This window comes from Synchytrium microbalum (genome assembly GCF_006535985.1).
Source record: "Synchytrium microbalum strain JEL517 chromosome Unknown SmJEL517_scf0015, whole genome shotgun sequence".
Classification (NCBI taxonomy): domain Eukaryota; kingdom Fungi; phylum Chytridiomycota; class Chytridiomycetes; order Synchytriales; family Synchytriaceae; genus Synchytrium; species Synchytrium microbalum.
In genome coordinates, this window is record NW_022158364.1 from 135,202 (window position 1) to 151,287 (window position 16,086).

The following is a 16,086-nucleotide window of genomic DNA, read 5'->3' on the forward strand; positions in this document are numbered from 1 at the left end:
CTCCCTCTGTTCTTCAAATGTTGGAGCTTCTTTCTTGACGGGTTGATGTTGACGACCAGAGACAATATTCATAGAAGGAAACTTGGTTTCGGATTCCACAATCATATGATCCAGGTGGACGTACGATTTACCAGCGGCGACCGCTATATTCCTTGCTGTTGCATTCGTGATTTGATTGACTTCAAGCTCAAGAGTCAAACAAGCGTTGACGATGTTGAGAGAGTGTTTCTCTCGAGCCTACAGCTATATATAAGAAAGTAAACTGACAAATGGTGCTGCTTATGCGTATCCTTTGGGAGCGATCGTTTTCATTGAATTGCAAAATGGTGCCAGTCAACCGCCATACAGTCAGGTCAGAAGAGGCGAGTAAATATTTTGTTGGACTTACGAGACGTACAGAGTACAGAGCAAAGATATAGCGCGTCTAACACGAAAATTCAGTGCATCGAAAAGCGATGCTATCATCGCAGCGCATTAGCACAAAACACACGAGGTTCTAACGCGAAAACCGAGAACCAGTAGCATAGATTTTGGCCTAATCCCATTTGATAATGGAGGTACCAAACGAATATCAAGTACTAGATGCATCCATTTGAGGTGTTTTTCAACCAATCGTATCCGTAATATTTTACCGTTGACTCACATCGAGACTTCACGCCGATTTCTCACGGTGAGCGAATTTCAAACCTACAAAGACCCACACAATCAACCTTCAATAAGGAACAATTTGCAATTATTAAAACTCTAGACACGTAAGTTGTGCTTCTAATCTCACCTCTTTGAAAAAGCAATTTTTCAAGCAATTTTTGAACACAACTTTTTCACCAACAGACGCACGTAGACCGCACACTATACAATGGAACACTACTCATACAATACAGACAAGGAAAATGCTCACAAAAAGCGAGAACTCCTTCGTAGAGAGCAAGATTCTTATGTCTATACTCAGGGGTAAGTTTGGTTTGCTGCAGATGTCAGATCGAGAAAAAACCACACCGCGTGACGGTTGATGAATTTGTCCTTGTCTACCTATTAAACTTGCTTCGAATTTGAATTGGAACTGCCCCGCTAACTGTTCCATACTCACGTTTAGAGGAAAAGCTGCTGCATTATTCGGATCAGGAGCTGTAGCTGCATCGTTTTTACTCGAACGCATCTCGCCCTTCTACCATCGATTGAGGATCCCCGCTAAAGCTTTCCTCTTTGCTGGTGTCGTCACCGTAAGTGCCCTTGTTGATATCGTTGCATGTACCCTCAAAGTTCTTGTGTTTTTTTTACTTGTCACCAAACTCACCCTCAAACCTTCAAAAAGGCATCCTTCTTCACAGCCGCAGACCGTGCGGCAATCGAAGTTGACCAGAAATTCGCAAAGCAATACTCTCACGTCGACGTGGAACAAATAGAACAAATCCTCGAGGCTCGTAAAAACGCTAAAACGTTTAAATGGACCACAGATGATCTTTCGGAGCAAATAAAACTTCACCGGTACAAGTTGGTGGGTGGATTATGGTCTGGTGCTATGATCGGTACCTTGTGGTACAACTGGAGGAGGTATGATTGCAACACCCGAAAGGTTTTTTGTCACGGTTTTTGCTAAATTGCTATCCTGACTACCTTTAGAGGTGATATTACAACGGCCCAGAAAGTTATCAATGCTCGTATGATGTCACAGTCGTTCGCTCTCGCGGCTTTCACAGGCTTCGGCAAGTTGCATTAGGCATTGTGAACCATAGGTTTTTTTGCTTACGATGTCTACTAACACACACAACCTACTTTCTTTAGCTCTCGCATCAACAGTCACCGAACCAGAAGAAGCCCATGATCCGCATTACGATCTCATTGTATATGGTACCTCTGATGTAGCAAAGATCCACGAAATGAAGGCCAAAGCCATGATTCTGCCTCAATAAGCAATGAGCTTCGACATCCTACAGAACAATAAACAATATCACACCCTCTCTCGCCATTTGTACATCAAGTACAAAAACCCCACTCTTACCCACGTCTTTTGTATCATAATTTGGCCTGTCTGAAATAAAGCAAACTCCCTGTTACATTCAAACAATGTTGTCTGCCTTCTAAGTGGTTCCTCTTTATCATTTTACTTCAATCACTCGCGTTATTGCTGACTGCAAGAAAGGAAAGAATTAGATGTGATCATGACAACTGCGACTCGTAGTGTCTGTTGGCTCTTTCACTTGAAACAATTTGCTCTTATTGGCGTATCAAAAAAGAAACTTCATATATTAAACATACGATGCCAAATCAAATAAAACAAGCAATAACTACAAATTGGGTTGAGTAGATGGTTTACCATTCCCAGGCTCGTCAAAGTCTCCTCGTGGTAATCGTGGTCTACTTTTCACTGGTCTGCTTAATGGCTGAAGACGAGATGGATTACTACCCAGAGTTGATAAGGCATCAGAGCTCATTCTGATATTGTGCTGTGAGAAAGATGTGAATTGTAAGCAACTCGTCCGGGAAACCATCTAGTTGTTCTTTTTGCTAAAGTACCAACCTCTTGAACAAGCTGCTTCAAGTCCTCCAACCTCTTTTGAAGTTTAGGAGCCTCAATCAATTTCTGCTCTAAAGTATTCTTCTCTTCCTGCAACGCTAAGCGTCTCTTTGCATCCAGTTTCGTAAACACATATCCACCTTGACCATCATATTGCAAAATCCAGTTATGGTATTGCCAGAGCGATGGTCGATGCGATACAGTTAAGAGTGAAATGCCAAGCTTTTGTGCATGTGTATACATGATTCGTTCAATGTCCATCGAGACAGAAGATGTGCATTCGTCGAGAATTGCATATCTTGGTGTATGATACTAGTGAAAGGTTTAACAAGGTTTGAAAAAAGAGGCACTGATAGTAGTACCAAACCACAAGCAACGAACTTACAAACAATCGAGATATAGCAACACGTTGTTTGTCACCACCTAAATTAGTTTAAAAGCTCGAGTGTGAGAAAAAAAAGTAATTACACGATGAAAATAAAGGCTTCTGACCAGCTAGGATATCCTTCCAATCTTTTTCAGCATCAAACCCTCCTTCACGTTCTACTATATGAGATATTTCCACTACTTTCATCAGTTCAAGCAATTGGACATCGGTGACACCTTTTGCTTGCATTTCTTGTAGTGTATCAGGATAGATTATTTGATCTCGTAATGTTCCAAGTGATAAACTACGAGAAAGAGAGAGATTGGCTATTTGTTACCAAAAAAGCCCCATAAACGTGATTTTACGTACTATGGCCGTTGCGGAATGTAAAAGATATTCTTTGGATCGGGCTTTGCTACGATGCCTCCGTACATCGGCCATAAGCCTCCAAGGATTCGAAAGAGTGAGGACTAGTAATTGAGTTATAAAAGCCGGTGAGGCAACACCCCCAAAAAAAGACCACATTGGATCAAGACCTCAAACGACAGCTTTGCTCCATTAAAACACATAATCCTGAATACCACCTTCGGTTTTCCTTACCTTTCCCGATCCATTTGGTCCAACAATAAGTAGATGCATGCCCTTCTTCACATTGAAACTCAAACTACTAACCAATAAATCCCCATTCGGACTAACAATAGGCACATTCTTGAATTCAATGATATCAGATTCAATAAATTCACCACGTTGTTGCAACAGGTCTGTATTGGCATTAGACACCAATCGTTTTTGAAAGACTCCCTGTTCGATATCTTCGAAAACATCAAGTAGTTCGGAGACTCGAGCAGTGTATCCAGCAAGCTCTGAGACTTCTTTATAACTGTACATAATACGACCGACGGCGTCTGATGATGATAGGAGTAACCTCCTGTTGGTTACAAATCCTTGTGTTCGGCTGCCCAAGTCTCCAACTTTGGCTTCTGTGCCTGGGACTTCAAAGAATACTGAAAAGGGTAGAAGACAAGGTGAGCAAAAAAATATCCCAATGAACTTCAAATTCCAGATATTTACCAGGGACGGCACACATCACCTATTGATAGAGGGTGTTAGTATGACTGAAAGCATTCAGGCAGACACCGGAATGAACGACAATATTACCATTCCCATAGCGCCCCAGAAGTATCTTGATTAAAAAAACTGTGTCAGATTTTACCTATGGCTCTATGTAAAAAAGCAGGGTCGTACTTGATCAGGAAGTCCTCCAACATTGTATGCCATATCCTGGTCCGACTAATCCGATTAATATGCTTGATCAACCCTTTTGTTGTGTGGACAAGGGTGAGAGAGAATTCAGTAATTCTGACAACGCCTAAAAACCCGAACTTCATGTACACGCATACCTTCATATCCACGATCCAATATACTCTTCTCAACATCATGACCAGCATACAACGCAATCTCCTCAGCATTCTCAATCAATCGACTATGTGCAAATCTAAACTCCCCCTCCAATCGTGCTTCTTCAGCAGCATATTTCCCAAATGGTGGAGTCATGACTCGTAATATATATGCTGAGTAATTGACGATTATAAATGAAGCGAATACGGATTCGAATCCGACATTGTTTGATAGTTGGATGTTGTATAGGATGGTATCGAGGATTGGTTTGGCGAGGTTTGAGTAGATTTCGGAAACTTTTTGAGAGAATTGTGCCACGTCTTGCGTTATGATTTGATCTGCGTTCTTTATTCTGTCGTCCAGATTCCCAACCTAGGCAAAAACGAGGATATAGACACGACAAGACGATAACAAGGACGCTCCCCTCATACCGCAATCTTTCATACCTTATAAAAAGTCATATTCTCAAGATACTTGTCATGTAAGAAATTCGTAATCCTCGTCCTAAACAGAATCGCCAGCTTGTTTTGAAACCACGTCAACATTGAGTTCGTATACGTAGCAGGTATAGCAACAGCCATCCAGCTAATAATCCCAATAACAAATCCTCTGCCTTGTCTCCTCACAAGTGCTGACACGATTTCACCATCAAGTTGAGCGACGTATAAAGATAATACAGTTCGAAGGATCAAGAACCCAGAGAAGGCATTCAAGAGCCAGAATTCTTTAGACTGGACTCCTGGAATCAATATAGGGATGAGACGGGCCATGCGGCCAAAGAACACGGCGTCGACATCCGCACGTGGGCCATCTCCCTTCTTCTTTCCTTTACCACCAGTAGTAGCAGCTACATTATCTACTTGCTGCAATGGAGATTCTGATGTAGACACTTTCTGCGATGATGATGGTGGTAAAGATGGCAATGGTTTCTCACTTCCAACTGCCGGTTTCTTCTTCATACTCGAATCAGATACGCCACCGCCACCAGCAGCACTAGATCCTTTAATCAATTGATCTTTTAGCGACAGTCTACGTACAGATCCCTGCTTCTTGCCAGCGACAATGACGCTCCTTACTCTCCAGATTAGACTTGCAATCAACCATGCGAGGAATCCATTTGAGAAGAAGGAGCGATAGGACCAGTAGACAGAGACTATTTTACTGAGTATCGGAGGGAGATGGATCTGAATTTTTTGCTTGTTTACGGTTGGAGTCGACATTGTTTTGTCGTTGTTTGAATTTAAATCCAACCCTGTTTTGTTGTCGATTCCGTTGGTATATGTGGATCTAAGCGGGCTGCCGGATATAAGATGTACCTATAAATACACAGGTTAAGTGTGATCTAGCTCGAAATTAGAAAGTTTTCCTCTATGTTCTGCCGAAGTTGAATTATCACGTTCCGAAAAATCAGAGAGCGCAAACCACATGTACAAGGACGACGACGAACAGCAAAATTAAATTGAGACATCGAGTTACGCGTTCCTGCTGGATTGAATGATTGGACTTTCAGAGCACGATCCGTGCTGGCAAAACAGTACTAAACTGGCAAAGATTCCTTCTTACAGACACGACTCCTTTATATTGTTCTTCCTCTCTTCTTCTCTTCTACAATAGCATGGTCATAGGCTTTTCCAAATACGACTTAAACTTTTGTAGCCATTGTGCACTCACTGCACCATCAACAACACGATGGTCTGAGGATAGAGTCACATACATAACATTGACAACTGCAAACCCTTTCTCTGATGTTTCGTCAGGAATAACTTTCTTGTCCGAGGCTCCAACTGCCAAAATGGCTGCATGTGGAGGGTTGATGATGGCTGTAAAGTCATGGATGCCATACATTCCAAGATTTGAGATGGTGAATGTTCCTCCCTAAGAGTGAAAAGAGAGGAGATGATTAGATATAAAAGCGGTGTTCATAATGCATCGAAACAAACGAATTTAGATTCAGAATTCATTCTAGGAAGATAAGAGGAAATTTTTTCGTCCATCGTACTTGATATTCATGAGGTGCCAGCTTGTTGGCTCTTGCACGAGTAGCTAGCTCCTTCATAGAATTCGATATCGTGGAAAGACCTTTAGTTTCAGCAGCAGGTATAATAGGTGTAATGAGACCATTGTCTAAAAGTGAAAAAAGGTAAGAACGAAAAAAAAAAAAATGATTTCGACAAATCATCTCAATAATGCACCTGTAGCAACAGCCACAGCGATATCAGACGACACAAATCTATAAAGTAATCGAAATGCGAATCAGTATTTCTGTCCAACAAAACGAAAAATTGGTTCTCAAACAGGATACGTTACCGTCTGATGTAGGTATCTTGCCAAGAGCTATTCACATCTGGTACATCCTTCAAGGCCAAACTAGCTGCCTTGACAACAAAGTCATTGATTGACAGTTTGAACTTGCCATCAGCACCACCATTCAGTTTTTCCCTCAATCTGAGAAGCAAAGATTGGTTATTTCTCTGTGGTTCTTTTCCTTTTTGTTACGAGAAATTGATAACAAGTTTACTTGAGGACTTCATCCACTTTGACTTCCATGGTTTCATAATAATGAGGAATAAATTGCTTTGATTGTTGTAGTCGAGAGGCAATAACCTGACAGATGTAAATATTTGGTTAGAGGGCAAAGAGGAGTTAAGCACGGGGGTATAATCGTTCACCTTTCGAACATTTGTCAATGGAATATCGACAAAGCTTGCACCAGGGGCTGGTGTTGGCGGTGGTAGAGTAGCCTTTGGTGGTGCTGAAGCAGCAGCTGGTGCTGCTGGAGTAGCTGCTTGTGTAGGAGCTGGAGCGACAGCAGGAACTGTTTGTGCAAAAACACATGAATTTGCATGCGTTCATCGAACAACTCGCAAAACTCCACACAACTTTACCATACGATTCCACATCAGACTTGAGAATACGACCACCTGGACCTGTTCCAATAACCTTTTCAAGAGAGATACCTCGTGAAGCAGCAATAATTTTGGCAGCCGGACTAGCCATCACACGATCAGAGACTTTGAATGGATCTGAAGGAGGAGTAGCTGGTGCAGTTGATGGAGCAGGAGCAGCTGCGGCAGCTGGTGGTGGAGATGATGGTGCTTCTGGTGCTGGTGGTGGTGGTGAAGACGATTCTGGTTGACCCGACGGAGGTGATTTTGGTGGTTCGGTAGAAGGACCCGCTTCAGGTGTATATGTTGCAAACTTTTCTATATCTGACTTGTTTTCCACCAATACAGCGATGGCCTATAATAGCGTAATAACAGAAGGGGCGTTTTAGCTATAAGAGACAGCCAAAAAAGTGGATTGCGTATGGCTTTATGTATGGCACTTTGCTACCTTGTTGACAGGAACATCCTTTTCACCACCAGCAATCAGAATCTTTGCCAAGAAACCTTCATCTTGACATTCAAAATCCATTTGAGCCTTGTCTGTTTCAATCTCTACAAGTACATCACCAGGAGATATCTGATCTCCAATCTTCTTTTGCCATTGACCAAGGTTTCCTATACAAACGTTGCAAGATCAAGATCTGGAAACCTTCCATCGTTCAATGCGTGTACATTGAATTACCCATGGTCATAGTAGGTGAAAGTGCAGGCATATTCACCACAGTGTGTGGAGGATAGGCTATTTGAAGTTTTGACAGATGTCAAGTTTTTGGAAAACAATCACGAGAAGGAGCGATAGCAATCATGTCGTTGAAATAGTTCGTTATCAATAACCGTACCAGACGCGTAACCTCTCTTTTGTTGTGCTCGATATAGCACATCTTGCGAAGTGACAGGAATGTACTGTATCCTAGTATGAAATCAAAATCAATGTCAGCCAACTTAACGTAATGCGACAGCGATTAAATCAGAAAGAACTCAATCTAAATTCTTCTTCGTTGTAAAAACAAACATGTTCACCTTGCTCTCTGTATGGCAAATGTTCCAACCTTGTTCAAATGAAGAGTTCGAGAGCATGCCAAAGCTGCACTGCTTTCTCCGGTAGCTCGTAGTGCAATCTGTAATGCATTGCGAGGCACTCTGGAATTCCTTAAACACGTCGCCATTTGTTGATTATTGAACTATCTTGAAAGTGTGCGATTGAGCAAATCTTCAAGTCTGTAGCTTGAACTTTCAAGCTATCAAACCACCCTTAACAGACAGAGAGAAGAAAACTACGTGTATAATCATTATACTAAATTACATTTTCTATTTAAAACACGTAACTCGTTTATATATAGCCCAAAACTCCTCTCTTCAAACCAAAAAAGGCTTCTCGATCGTCTAGGATCTTGCCAAGTGCTTCAACACACAATCTTACATCCTCAAACGTATTATACAATGGAGCAGGTGATATCCTAATCACATCAGGCTTCCTCTCATCACACACAATCCCCTGCTGCAAAAGAGCATGATGAACTGCCTCCATATTCCTTCCTTGTAACAACACAGACAGCTGACATCCACGTTGCAATGGATCTCGTGGCGTTATAATCTTGATATACGGTGATGACAACTTGTCCAACAAGTGTTCTAGATATCCTGTCAGCAACAGGGATTTGGCTCGTAGTTCCGCCATCGATGTCTTGTCAAACACTGACAAGGAGCCCATAAGTGCTACTGTTGTCAGCACTGCTGGATTCGAGACACGGTATTGATTGGCACCATTTATAGGTTTAAAATCATGAGACATAGCAAACTTGGTGGTTGGATCTGTTCCCCACCAACCCAGGAACTTCGGTAGTGTCGAGTCTGATGCATGTCGTTCATGTACAAACGCACCGCCTTGATTTTAAAGGAAAAATCGTCAGTGAGTTTGAAATGTCAAAATGTCATGCAAAAAAACCAATCAACAAGAGCTTACCTATGCCACCAGCTCCTGAATTCAGATACTTGTATGTACACTATGAGCAAGACAAATAAGATTCCATGCGATACCGACCGTATTCAGTTGCTCATACCCAAGCTGCGAAATCAACATTCCAATCGTGTAATTGTAACGGCACATTTCCAACAGCATGTGCTAAATCAAATCCGACGACACATCCCTACAAGAAATAACATCAATTGACCATCACCTTACTCCATGATTTATACGGATGCAAAAGGCAAACCTTTTCATGTCCAGCTCTCGTAATAGCTTGCATGTCAAACAATTGACCTGTATAATACTGAACTCCACCAAACAAGACCAAAGCAATAGAATCACCATCCTTGTCTATAGCCTGTAAAATATCGTCTGTGCTGATGTTCGATTCTCCATCTCGTAGATTCACCGTTATGATAGATGGCAATGGGTCGTAGCCATGGAATTTGATTTGAGATTCAATCGCAAACTAACACGAGAGTGTTATAAAGAATTCTGAATTGCTGTAAAAGACACGGCATGGTAATTTACGTGATCAGAAGGAAAGCATTTGGGTTCCATGAGTATCTTGTGCCTTGTTGATGTTGGTCGATAAAACGATACCATGAGGAAATGTAGGTTGGCTGTTAAGCTGTTCATGACAGCAACTTCAGATTCCTTGGCACCTATTAGAGAGTTTGAGTAATTGCAGAAACAGAGGCTGACGATTCTTTAACCGTTTTACCAACAATCTTTGCGGTTGACTGGACGACGTGATCATCGATCAAAGCCCATGGACGATTATGAGGATGATCAAAGTGACCATTCACACCTCTGCAAAAGAAGGATATTCAGTCAGCGAGCCTTTCTAATCCAGACCAACACGAAAGTCGATGCTGACCTATCAGCCCAGACATGTAACTCCTCACTAATCAATTCACGAGTTCGTTTAGGCTGTAAGCCCAACGAGTTACCACAAAGATATATACAGTCTTTTTGTAAGAAACCTTCATCTTTCCTCCCTGTATTGAAAACAGTGTCAAATAATATGACTTCACACAAATGTTTGCAGTCAGCACTTTCCTGGAGCATCATCAGGCACTACTCCACGTTTCTTTGGTATCAGAAACTCGTTTCGCAAATGATTTAACGGGTCCTTTTGGTCTAGAATTGCTGCGAATTTGGGTGATCTGGCATCGAGTTTGGATTCATCCAACAAACTTTGGAGAGACTCTAGAGTGGATTGGAAGTTATAAAGAGGTTTCGTAATCTGAAGAGCCAGAATGGTCATTGCTTCTCTTGACTCACCAGCCATTGCTTTTGTCATTAGAACACTGTCTGTCAAAATAGGACTTTCAAAATCCTACAAGCTGACAGACGTGCCAAAGCTTCGAGACTCGGCACTAATGACTCTGCCAAGCTATATTCCTACATCCTTAACGACTATTCCGACGTGTTTCTCGCGTCCGAAATCAGAACTTTGGGCCGATAGCCGTCCAACATCAACACGACTTGTAGTAATTCGTTTTTAATGAGGAAGGCGATCTATATTGCTACTACATCTATGAAATTCTATGTGTGTGTTACTTTTAAGTTGACTGTGCTCTATGTGGATGATGCTACCCATGATGAGCTATTGTTTGCCACTTGCACGTTTGGCTTGCTGGATATCAGAGAGGATCCGAGACGTTACAGCTAACAGGTGTTTACATTTCCGACAAACATCGCGGTCACTGAGAATTGAGGAGAGGCAGTCTTCACAAATAGTGGATCCTTCTCCGTCATCCTTGCATTTATACTGTGGTATATCGTAAACCGGTTGGACGTATGTCATAGATTGATCATGCGTCAACCAACTATGCATGCTGTTGTTTGACATCATGAAACCGTTTGGATTATAAGGTGTCGTGCCACTCAATTCACTTCCTGGGTGAGAATGAGTAGTAGATGGCGTGTTAGATTGTTGTGACGATGTTGAGATTGACATATTAGTGCGGTAATCATTCAAATGATCCCACTCGGTGTCGCTGTCCTCAGACTCTTGTTTCACTGGCGCTTTTAGGGATTGTTTACGTGGCTTTTGGGAGGCGATTTGGTCAAGGAAGCTATTTATTTCGTTAAGAGATCGTTCAGCACTCATAGTGGGATGGTTTTACGTTGTTTATAGAAGAGATGGAACTACTTATGGTCTTGGGTGAAGGGTGGAGGATTTTGAAGGCGTTGAGTGTGTGAGTGTTTCTGATGAGGTTGTACGCACAGCTGTTGTGTACAGACACTTGAGCACATATGTGCGCACACTTGAACCTGAAAGATCTCTGGACGCGTCTCTTGTACGAAGGTTCTTATTTGGAATATGAACTCGATGGAGTTGCCAAACCTGCAACTTGTCATCAACAGTTGTTCATAAATCTCTCATTTCAAAAGTTTTATAGTTATTAGATTTCGAATATAATTTATCTTACAAATACGCGCTTCCAATCATCAACGGTTCGCGTTGGTACATCACGCTAAACCTTGGTCGCAAACTCCCAGAACAAGCTAAAGTTTCTTCAAATTAAGACCCAAAGGCGTTCAGGATATATCTAGCTGTTATGACAGTCGATTCAATCAGTAAGCACAACCTATTACACCATTTCCTCCGTTGAACGAATCATGACCAGACTTTTTTTTCTGCAAAGATTCAATCCCAGCTGACGACGTAGACGATGTCGATGGAGAGGAAGATGAAGATGAGGATCAATGGGATGATTGGCAAGATGATGAAGTAGAGGACGCTCAATGTTTGTTTTGCAGTAAGATGGCCAAACCAAAGGACATTTTAGAACATTGTCGAGTCGGCCATGCCTTTGATTTGAGGCTTGTAAAGCAGGCATTAGGTACAGTAATCGTCGCTTTAAGTGTCAATTTAAAGGCTCTTTGTTCAATTGGGGTTTGCATTGAAGTGTTATGACTGCAACGAGCTTTACGTTACTGTGACTTCTGACTTTCTTTTTGCATTGCTGATCCAACTAGATCTAGACATTTATGGAACAATCAAGCTAGTGAATTATGTCAGAACTCTAGCCCAGCGCGACTCCCACCTAACAATTCACGACTTCTCTGAAACGCTGATACCGGACGCGTCCTGGCTAAACGGCGAAACCTACCTAAAGCCCGTAATCGAAAACGACCCCATGCTCTACGTCGCCCAGGACGATGACGATTTCGATCAAGACAGTGATCCAGTAACTGGAACCGACCTGCAACAAACATCACCACCTGAGATACATTCTGCTACATTGACGCCGCATCAACAGGGCCGTAGACCTTCCAATGCTGGTAGTATCCTCGCGGATTCACAGACGGTGCTACAGGATGCGTTGCTTGAAGCTCAGAAACGGGCTGAAGCTGCTGAAGCTAGAGCGAGAGATGTGCTTAATGCGTGGAAGGAGTATAGGGAGGAGGTGACGAGGACTGTTTTGGGGACTGACAGAGCTGATATTGCGCTGCCTGCTGATGAGGAAGTTGATTATTACTTTGGCTCGTGAGTATCCCATGACTGTCGTTTTGTTTTTGTTGAGCTTGTGTGAGCCTGATCATTGTATTCGTTGTGATTTCTCATACACGTCCGCGCTAGGTACGCAGAGACGGAGATACACGAATCCATGCTCAAAGACCGCGTCAGAACAGAATCCTATCGAGATTTCATGTATGATAACAAGGACTTGTTTAAAGACAAGATTGTACTTGATGTCGGATGTGGAACTGGGATTCTAAGCATGTTTGCTGCTAGAGCAGGAGCTCGTCAAGGTACTGTTAATCACTGGTTCGGATCAATCCACGAATTTTTTTTTTGACCTCCTTTCATCTCAACAACAGTCTTTGCAATCGACAACAGTCCCATCATTGAAAAGGCCAAGAAGATCGTAGCTGAGAACGGGCTTGAGAATATCATTACGTGTATTCGAGGCAAGGCTGAAGAAATCTTGTTGCCTGGAGTGGACAAAGTTGATATACTAATAAGCGAGTGGATGGGGTACTTTTTGTTATTCGAGGGCATGTTGGATTCAGTGTTCAAGGCTAGAGATCGGTGGTTGAAACCAAGTGGATTGAGTATGCCTCGCCAAATACGAATGCTTTTTTTTTCGCCCTGCTCACTCTCCTCCTTTTTGTTTTAGTGGTTCCAAATGTAGCTAGAATGTATATGGCTGGAATAGAAGATGAAGACTGGGTTAATGACAAGGTATGTCTTGTTATCTTCTGCTCTCTTCTGTATAACTAAACGACACATCATTGTAGTATCACTTTTGGAATGACGTTTATGGTATCGTCACGCTTTATTGCTACTTTTTTGCTATGCTCGCTTATTCGATTGTTGTAGGATTCAAGATGACTCTGATGAAGGAGACCTTCATGACGAATGCCCATGTCGATATAACAGCCCCCGACACTGTCATAACAGATGCATGTGAATTCAAGGTATGTCCGTCATCTTATTCAATAACCTGAACAAAAAAATCTCAGAATATATTTGGTTTGTACAGGAAATCGACCTTGAAGAAGCAACATGTGAATCCCTCGACTTTGCCTCCACGTTCACAATGGCCGCCACGCGACCCGGACGCATCCACGCTATATGTGGATGGTTTGACATTGATTTTGAAGGTGAAAAGCAGGGACTCGCCTTGACATCCTTCTCGACATCACCGACAGCTACGGCGACACATTGGAAGCAAACCCTGTTCGCGTTAGATAACCCTATCGATGTTGTTGCTGGACAGCGTGTTGAAGGAGATATACGCGTCTCGAAACGTGCTGAGAATGAGAGAGAGTTGGATGTTGTCTTGAAGATTAGGAGTGGCAGTGATGAGGTCAGAACGTGTGTGTATGTAGTAAAGTAAGGCGGATGACACGAGTCATAAAAGACATGATATTCTCGTTGGGAATCTATGTTTTGCGTTGTTGTTTTGGTTCGTAGTCTCGAAAATCTTGCAACCTCGCTGCCTGACCGCTTTGATTTCCTCAAGACGAAACCTCATTTGCGAATTCGACGAGGAAGACACAGTGAAAGGTACAGAAATTTGTACGTTCTAAGTAGAGGATATCTGATGTACCTAACGCCTTATTCTCCTCTCCAACTAGTTTATTACTACCCGAAACAAAACGACATACACACCCTTTCTATATAACAAACAGAAACAAGAATGTCGTGGCAGGCATACGTTGATAACTCCATGGTTGGCACCAAATCGCTATCTCGTGGAGCCATTGTTGGACTGAATGGAGGCATTTGGGCAATCAGCCCCAACCTCAAGGTAAATCAAACTAATTTTGGTGGTCATTTTTTTGGTGGCAACGATAAATAGCACAAGAGAGACAAAAGCCGACGAACGATGTCTGTATACGGTTGAGATATTTATACTGTAATTTCTGGCCTCTGTCTTTTCGCTCAGAGACGGAGTTTGATGAGAGAGAGACGGCTCCCCGTTCACAAGTAGTTGGTGATTTTAGAGAATTGTCGGTTTGCCTAACCATTATCATATGGGTTGACTAGATTTCACCTGTGGAAGCTACCGCCTTGGTCAACTCTTTCAAAGATGCTTCAGCTGCACGTGGTTCTGGATTGTACTTGAATGGTCAAAAATACTTCTTCTTGGGTGGTGATGATCGAACCGTTCGTGGCAAACTGGTATGTTGCTTTCATTGCATGCTTCACTGGAGTGTATCGCAATGATATTACTATCGATATTCGCCTTTACTTGTTGGCGCCAAGTCAAACCGTAATCGCGATGTTTCTGACTCCGAGTTGTTTTTTAGGGTGCTGGTGGTTGCCATTGTGTCAAGACAAAACAAGCTGTGTTGGTTGGTATTTACGATGAGGGTATTGCTCCTGGTGCTGCTTCCAACGTTATGGAGAAACTGGCCGATTACTTGATTTCCACTGGTTATGTATGTGTTTTTGTGTTGAGAAACTGCATCAGTTGTTTGTATGAGAACAACATGTGAACAGAGATACTTATACTAATCATCTAATCTCTTTTTTCGACATAATAGTAAAGCATCTTTTTAGAATAAGGAGTGTCATTTTTCTTTTGCCCCCACACAACCAACAATAAAAAATCAATAAACCGTCGTGCATTTATTAAGAACGTGTTGATTACAATGACCGCGTAGAGCGTGTTTCAATGCTTGTTTGTTTGGTAGCCTCGATGTCGTCTTCACACTTGTCTCAACAACTCCCAACTTTTAGGATTCTCAGTTTTATATCGTAATGGTAAGTGTAGAGTGAACCCGCATCGTATACAGAGGCACGAGATATGAACAGGAGCCCTCTCTACTCTTTCCTTTTATATTATATCTTCTCATTGCTTGAATGTGAAAAAGTTGCGAAAAAACAACCGAATACAAACAGCATATCCAACATATAGGGACACGGCAAATGGTGGGGCACGCCTCAAGTGCACACATCAGGATTCTACGAATACGGAGTGTCTCCCTTCCAACAGAAGCTGTTTAAGGGATTCCTCGCCCCAGGAATATTCAAATGGGCATCACGATGGAGTAGAGCTGCTTTGTTTATTGGACCTCCTTTCCTATTCTTTTATTCTCTCAAGCAATGGGCTGATTCAAAGGTAGGCTGAATGAAGTGACTTATGTGGTTATGGTGGTTGCTCAATCATATGTGTTGACGCTCTTCCTTTGCCGTCTCTAGTTTGAATTCTACAACAGGAAGGTGTACTTGCACTCAGATGCTGCCAAGGAGCACCATTAAGCAAGTTCACACTTTTACGCTAAGATAGTTTCAGGGCAATAAAACATAGTAGAAGCTTTACATCATATTTTGTGCTGTTGATACAAGGTTTGCATGGGGCGCGTGGAATTTCATAGCAATTCACGTAACAGTACGCGTCGAATTCCCAGTTTCATATTTTGCTTTCTCACGTACAAGTCAAAACTTCAAAACTTGAACAAGACAACGACCAGCAATCTTCAAGGT

At 42.3% G+C, this 16,086-nt stretch overlaps 5 protein-coding genes across 5 annotated transcripts; 3 read left to right on the forward strand and 2 right to left on the reverse strand.

The window, feature by feature from the left end:
- Positions 1-856: 856 nt before the first annotated feature.
- SmJEL517_g03077 (uncharacterized protein) lies at positions 857-1,910 on the forward strand (the record flags this gene model as incomplete). The annotated part of the gene is made up of 5 exons (XM_031169005.1): positions 857-951; positions 1,094-1,220; positions 1,313-1,551; positions 1,621-1,658; positions 1,783-1,910. The coding sequence occupies 5 exons, from the start codon at positions 857-859 to the stop codon at positions 1,908-1,910; spliced, it is 627 nt and encodes a 208-aa protein (XP_031024981.1).
- A 375-nt stretch (positions 1,911-2,285) lies between these two features.
- Positions 2,286-5,500, reverse strand: SmJEL517_g03078 (uncharacterized protein; the record flags this gene model as incomplete). Its single annotated transcript, XM_031169006.1, has 11 exons — positions 2,286-2,444; positions 2,519-2,827; positions 2,901-2,938; positions 3,008-3,186; positions 3,252-3,352; positions 3,483-3,886; positions 3,954-3,972; positions 4,041-4,065; positions 4,128-4,200; positions 4,283-4,652; positions 4,727-5,500. 11 exons carry the CDS (start codon positions 5,498-5,500, stop codon positions 2,286-2,288), a joined length of 2,451 nt encoding a protein of 816 aa, XP_031024976.1.
- Positions 5,501-5,885: 385 nt separating this feature from the next.
- Positions 5,886-11,250, reverse strand: SmJEL517_g03079 (uncharacterized protein; the record flags this gene model as incomplete). Its single annotated transcript, XM_031169007.1, has 19 exons — positions 5,886-6,155; positions 6,280-6,404; positions 6,473-6,510; positions 6,588-6,725; positions 6,799-6,884; positions 6,950-7,095; positions 7,166-7,520; positions 7,614-7,780; positions 7,848-7,904; positions 8,005-8,075; positions 8,186-8,346; positions 8,586-9,049; positions 9,129-9,168; positions 9,226-9,312; positions 9,379-9,600; positions 9,663-9,796; positions 9,856-9,944; positions 10,012-10,132; positions 10,872-11,250. 19 exons carry the CDS (start codon positions 11,248-11,250, stop codon positions 5,886-5,888), a joined length of 3,150 nt encoding a protein of 1,049 aa, XP_031024975.1.
- A 451-nt stretch (positions 11,251-11,701) lies between these two features.
- On the forward strand, positions 11,702-13,990 carry SmJEL517_g03080 (uncharacterized protein; the record flags this gene model as incomplete). Its single annotated transcript, XM_031169008.1, has 8 exons — positions 11,702-11,720; positions 11,789-11,986; positions 12,123-12,633; positions 12,727-12,899; positions 12,969-13,202; positions 13,268-13,332; positions 13,389-13,568; positions 13,634-13,990. 8 exons carry the CDS (start codon positions 11,702-11,704, stop codon positions 13,988-13,990), a joined length of 1,737 nt encoding a protein of 578 aa, XP_031025031.1.
- Positions 13,991-14,293: 303 nt separating this feature from the next.
- Positions 14,294-15,861, forward strand: SmJEL517_g03081 (uncharacterized protein; the record flags this gene model as incomplete). The annotated part of the gene is made up of 6 exons (XM_031169009.1): positions 14,294-14,404; positions 14,644-14,778; positions 14,907-15,038; positions 15,340-15,363; positions 15,518-15,721; positions 15,802-15,861. 6 exons carry the CDS (start codon positions 14,294-14,296, stop codon positions 15,859-15,861), a joined length of 666 nt encoding a protein of 221 aa, XP_031025032.1.
- Positions 15,862-16,086: the final 225 nt, after the last annotated feature.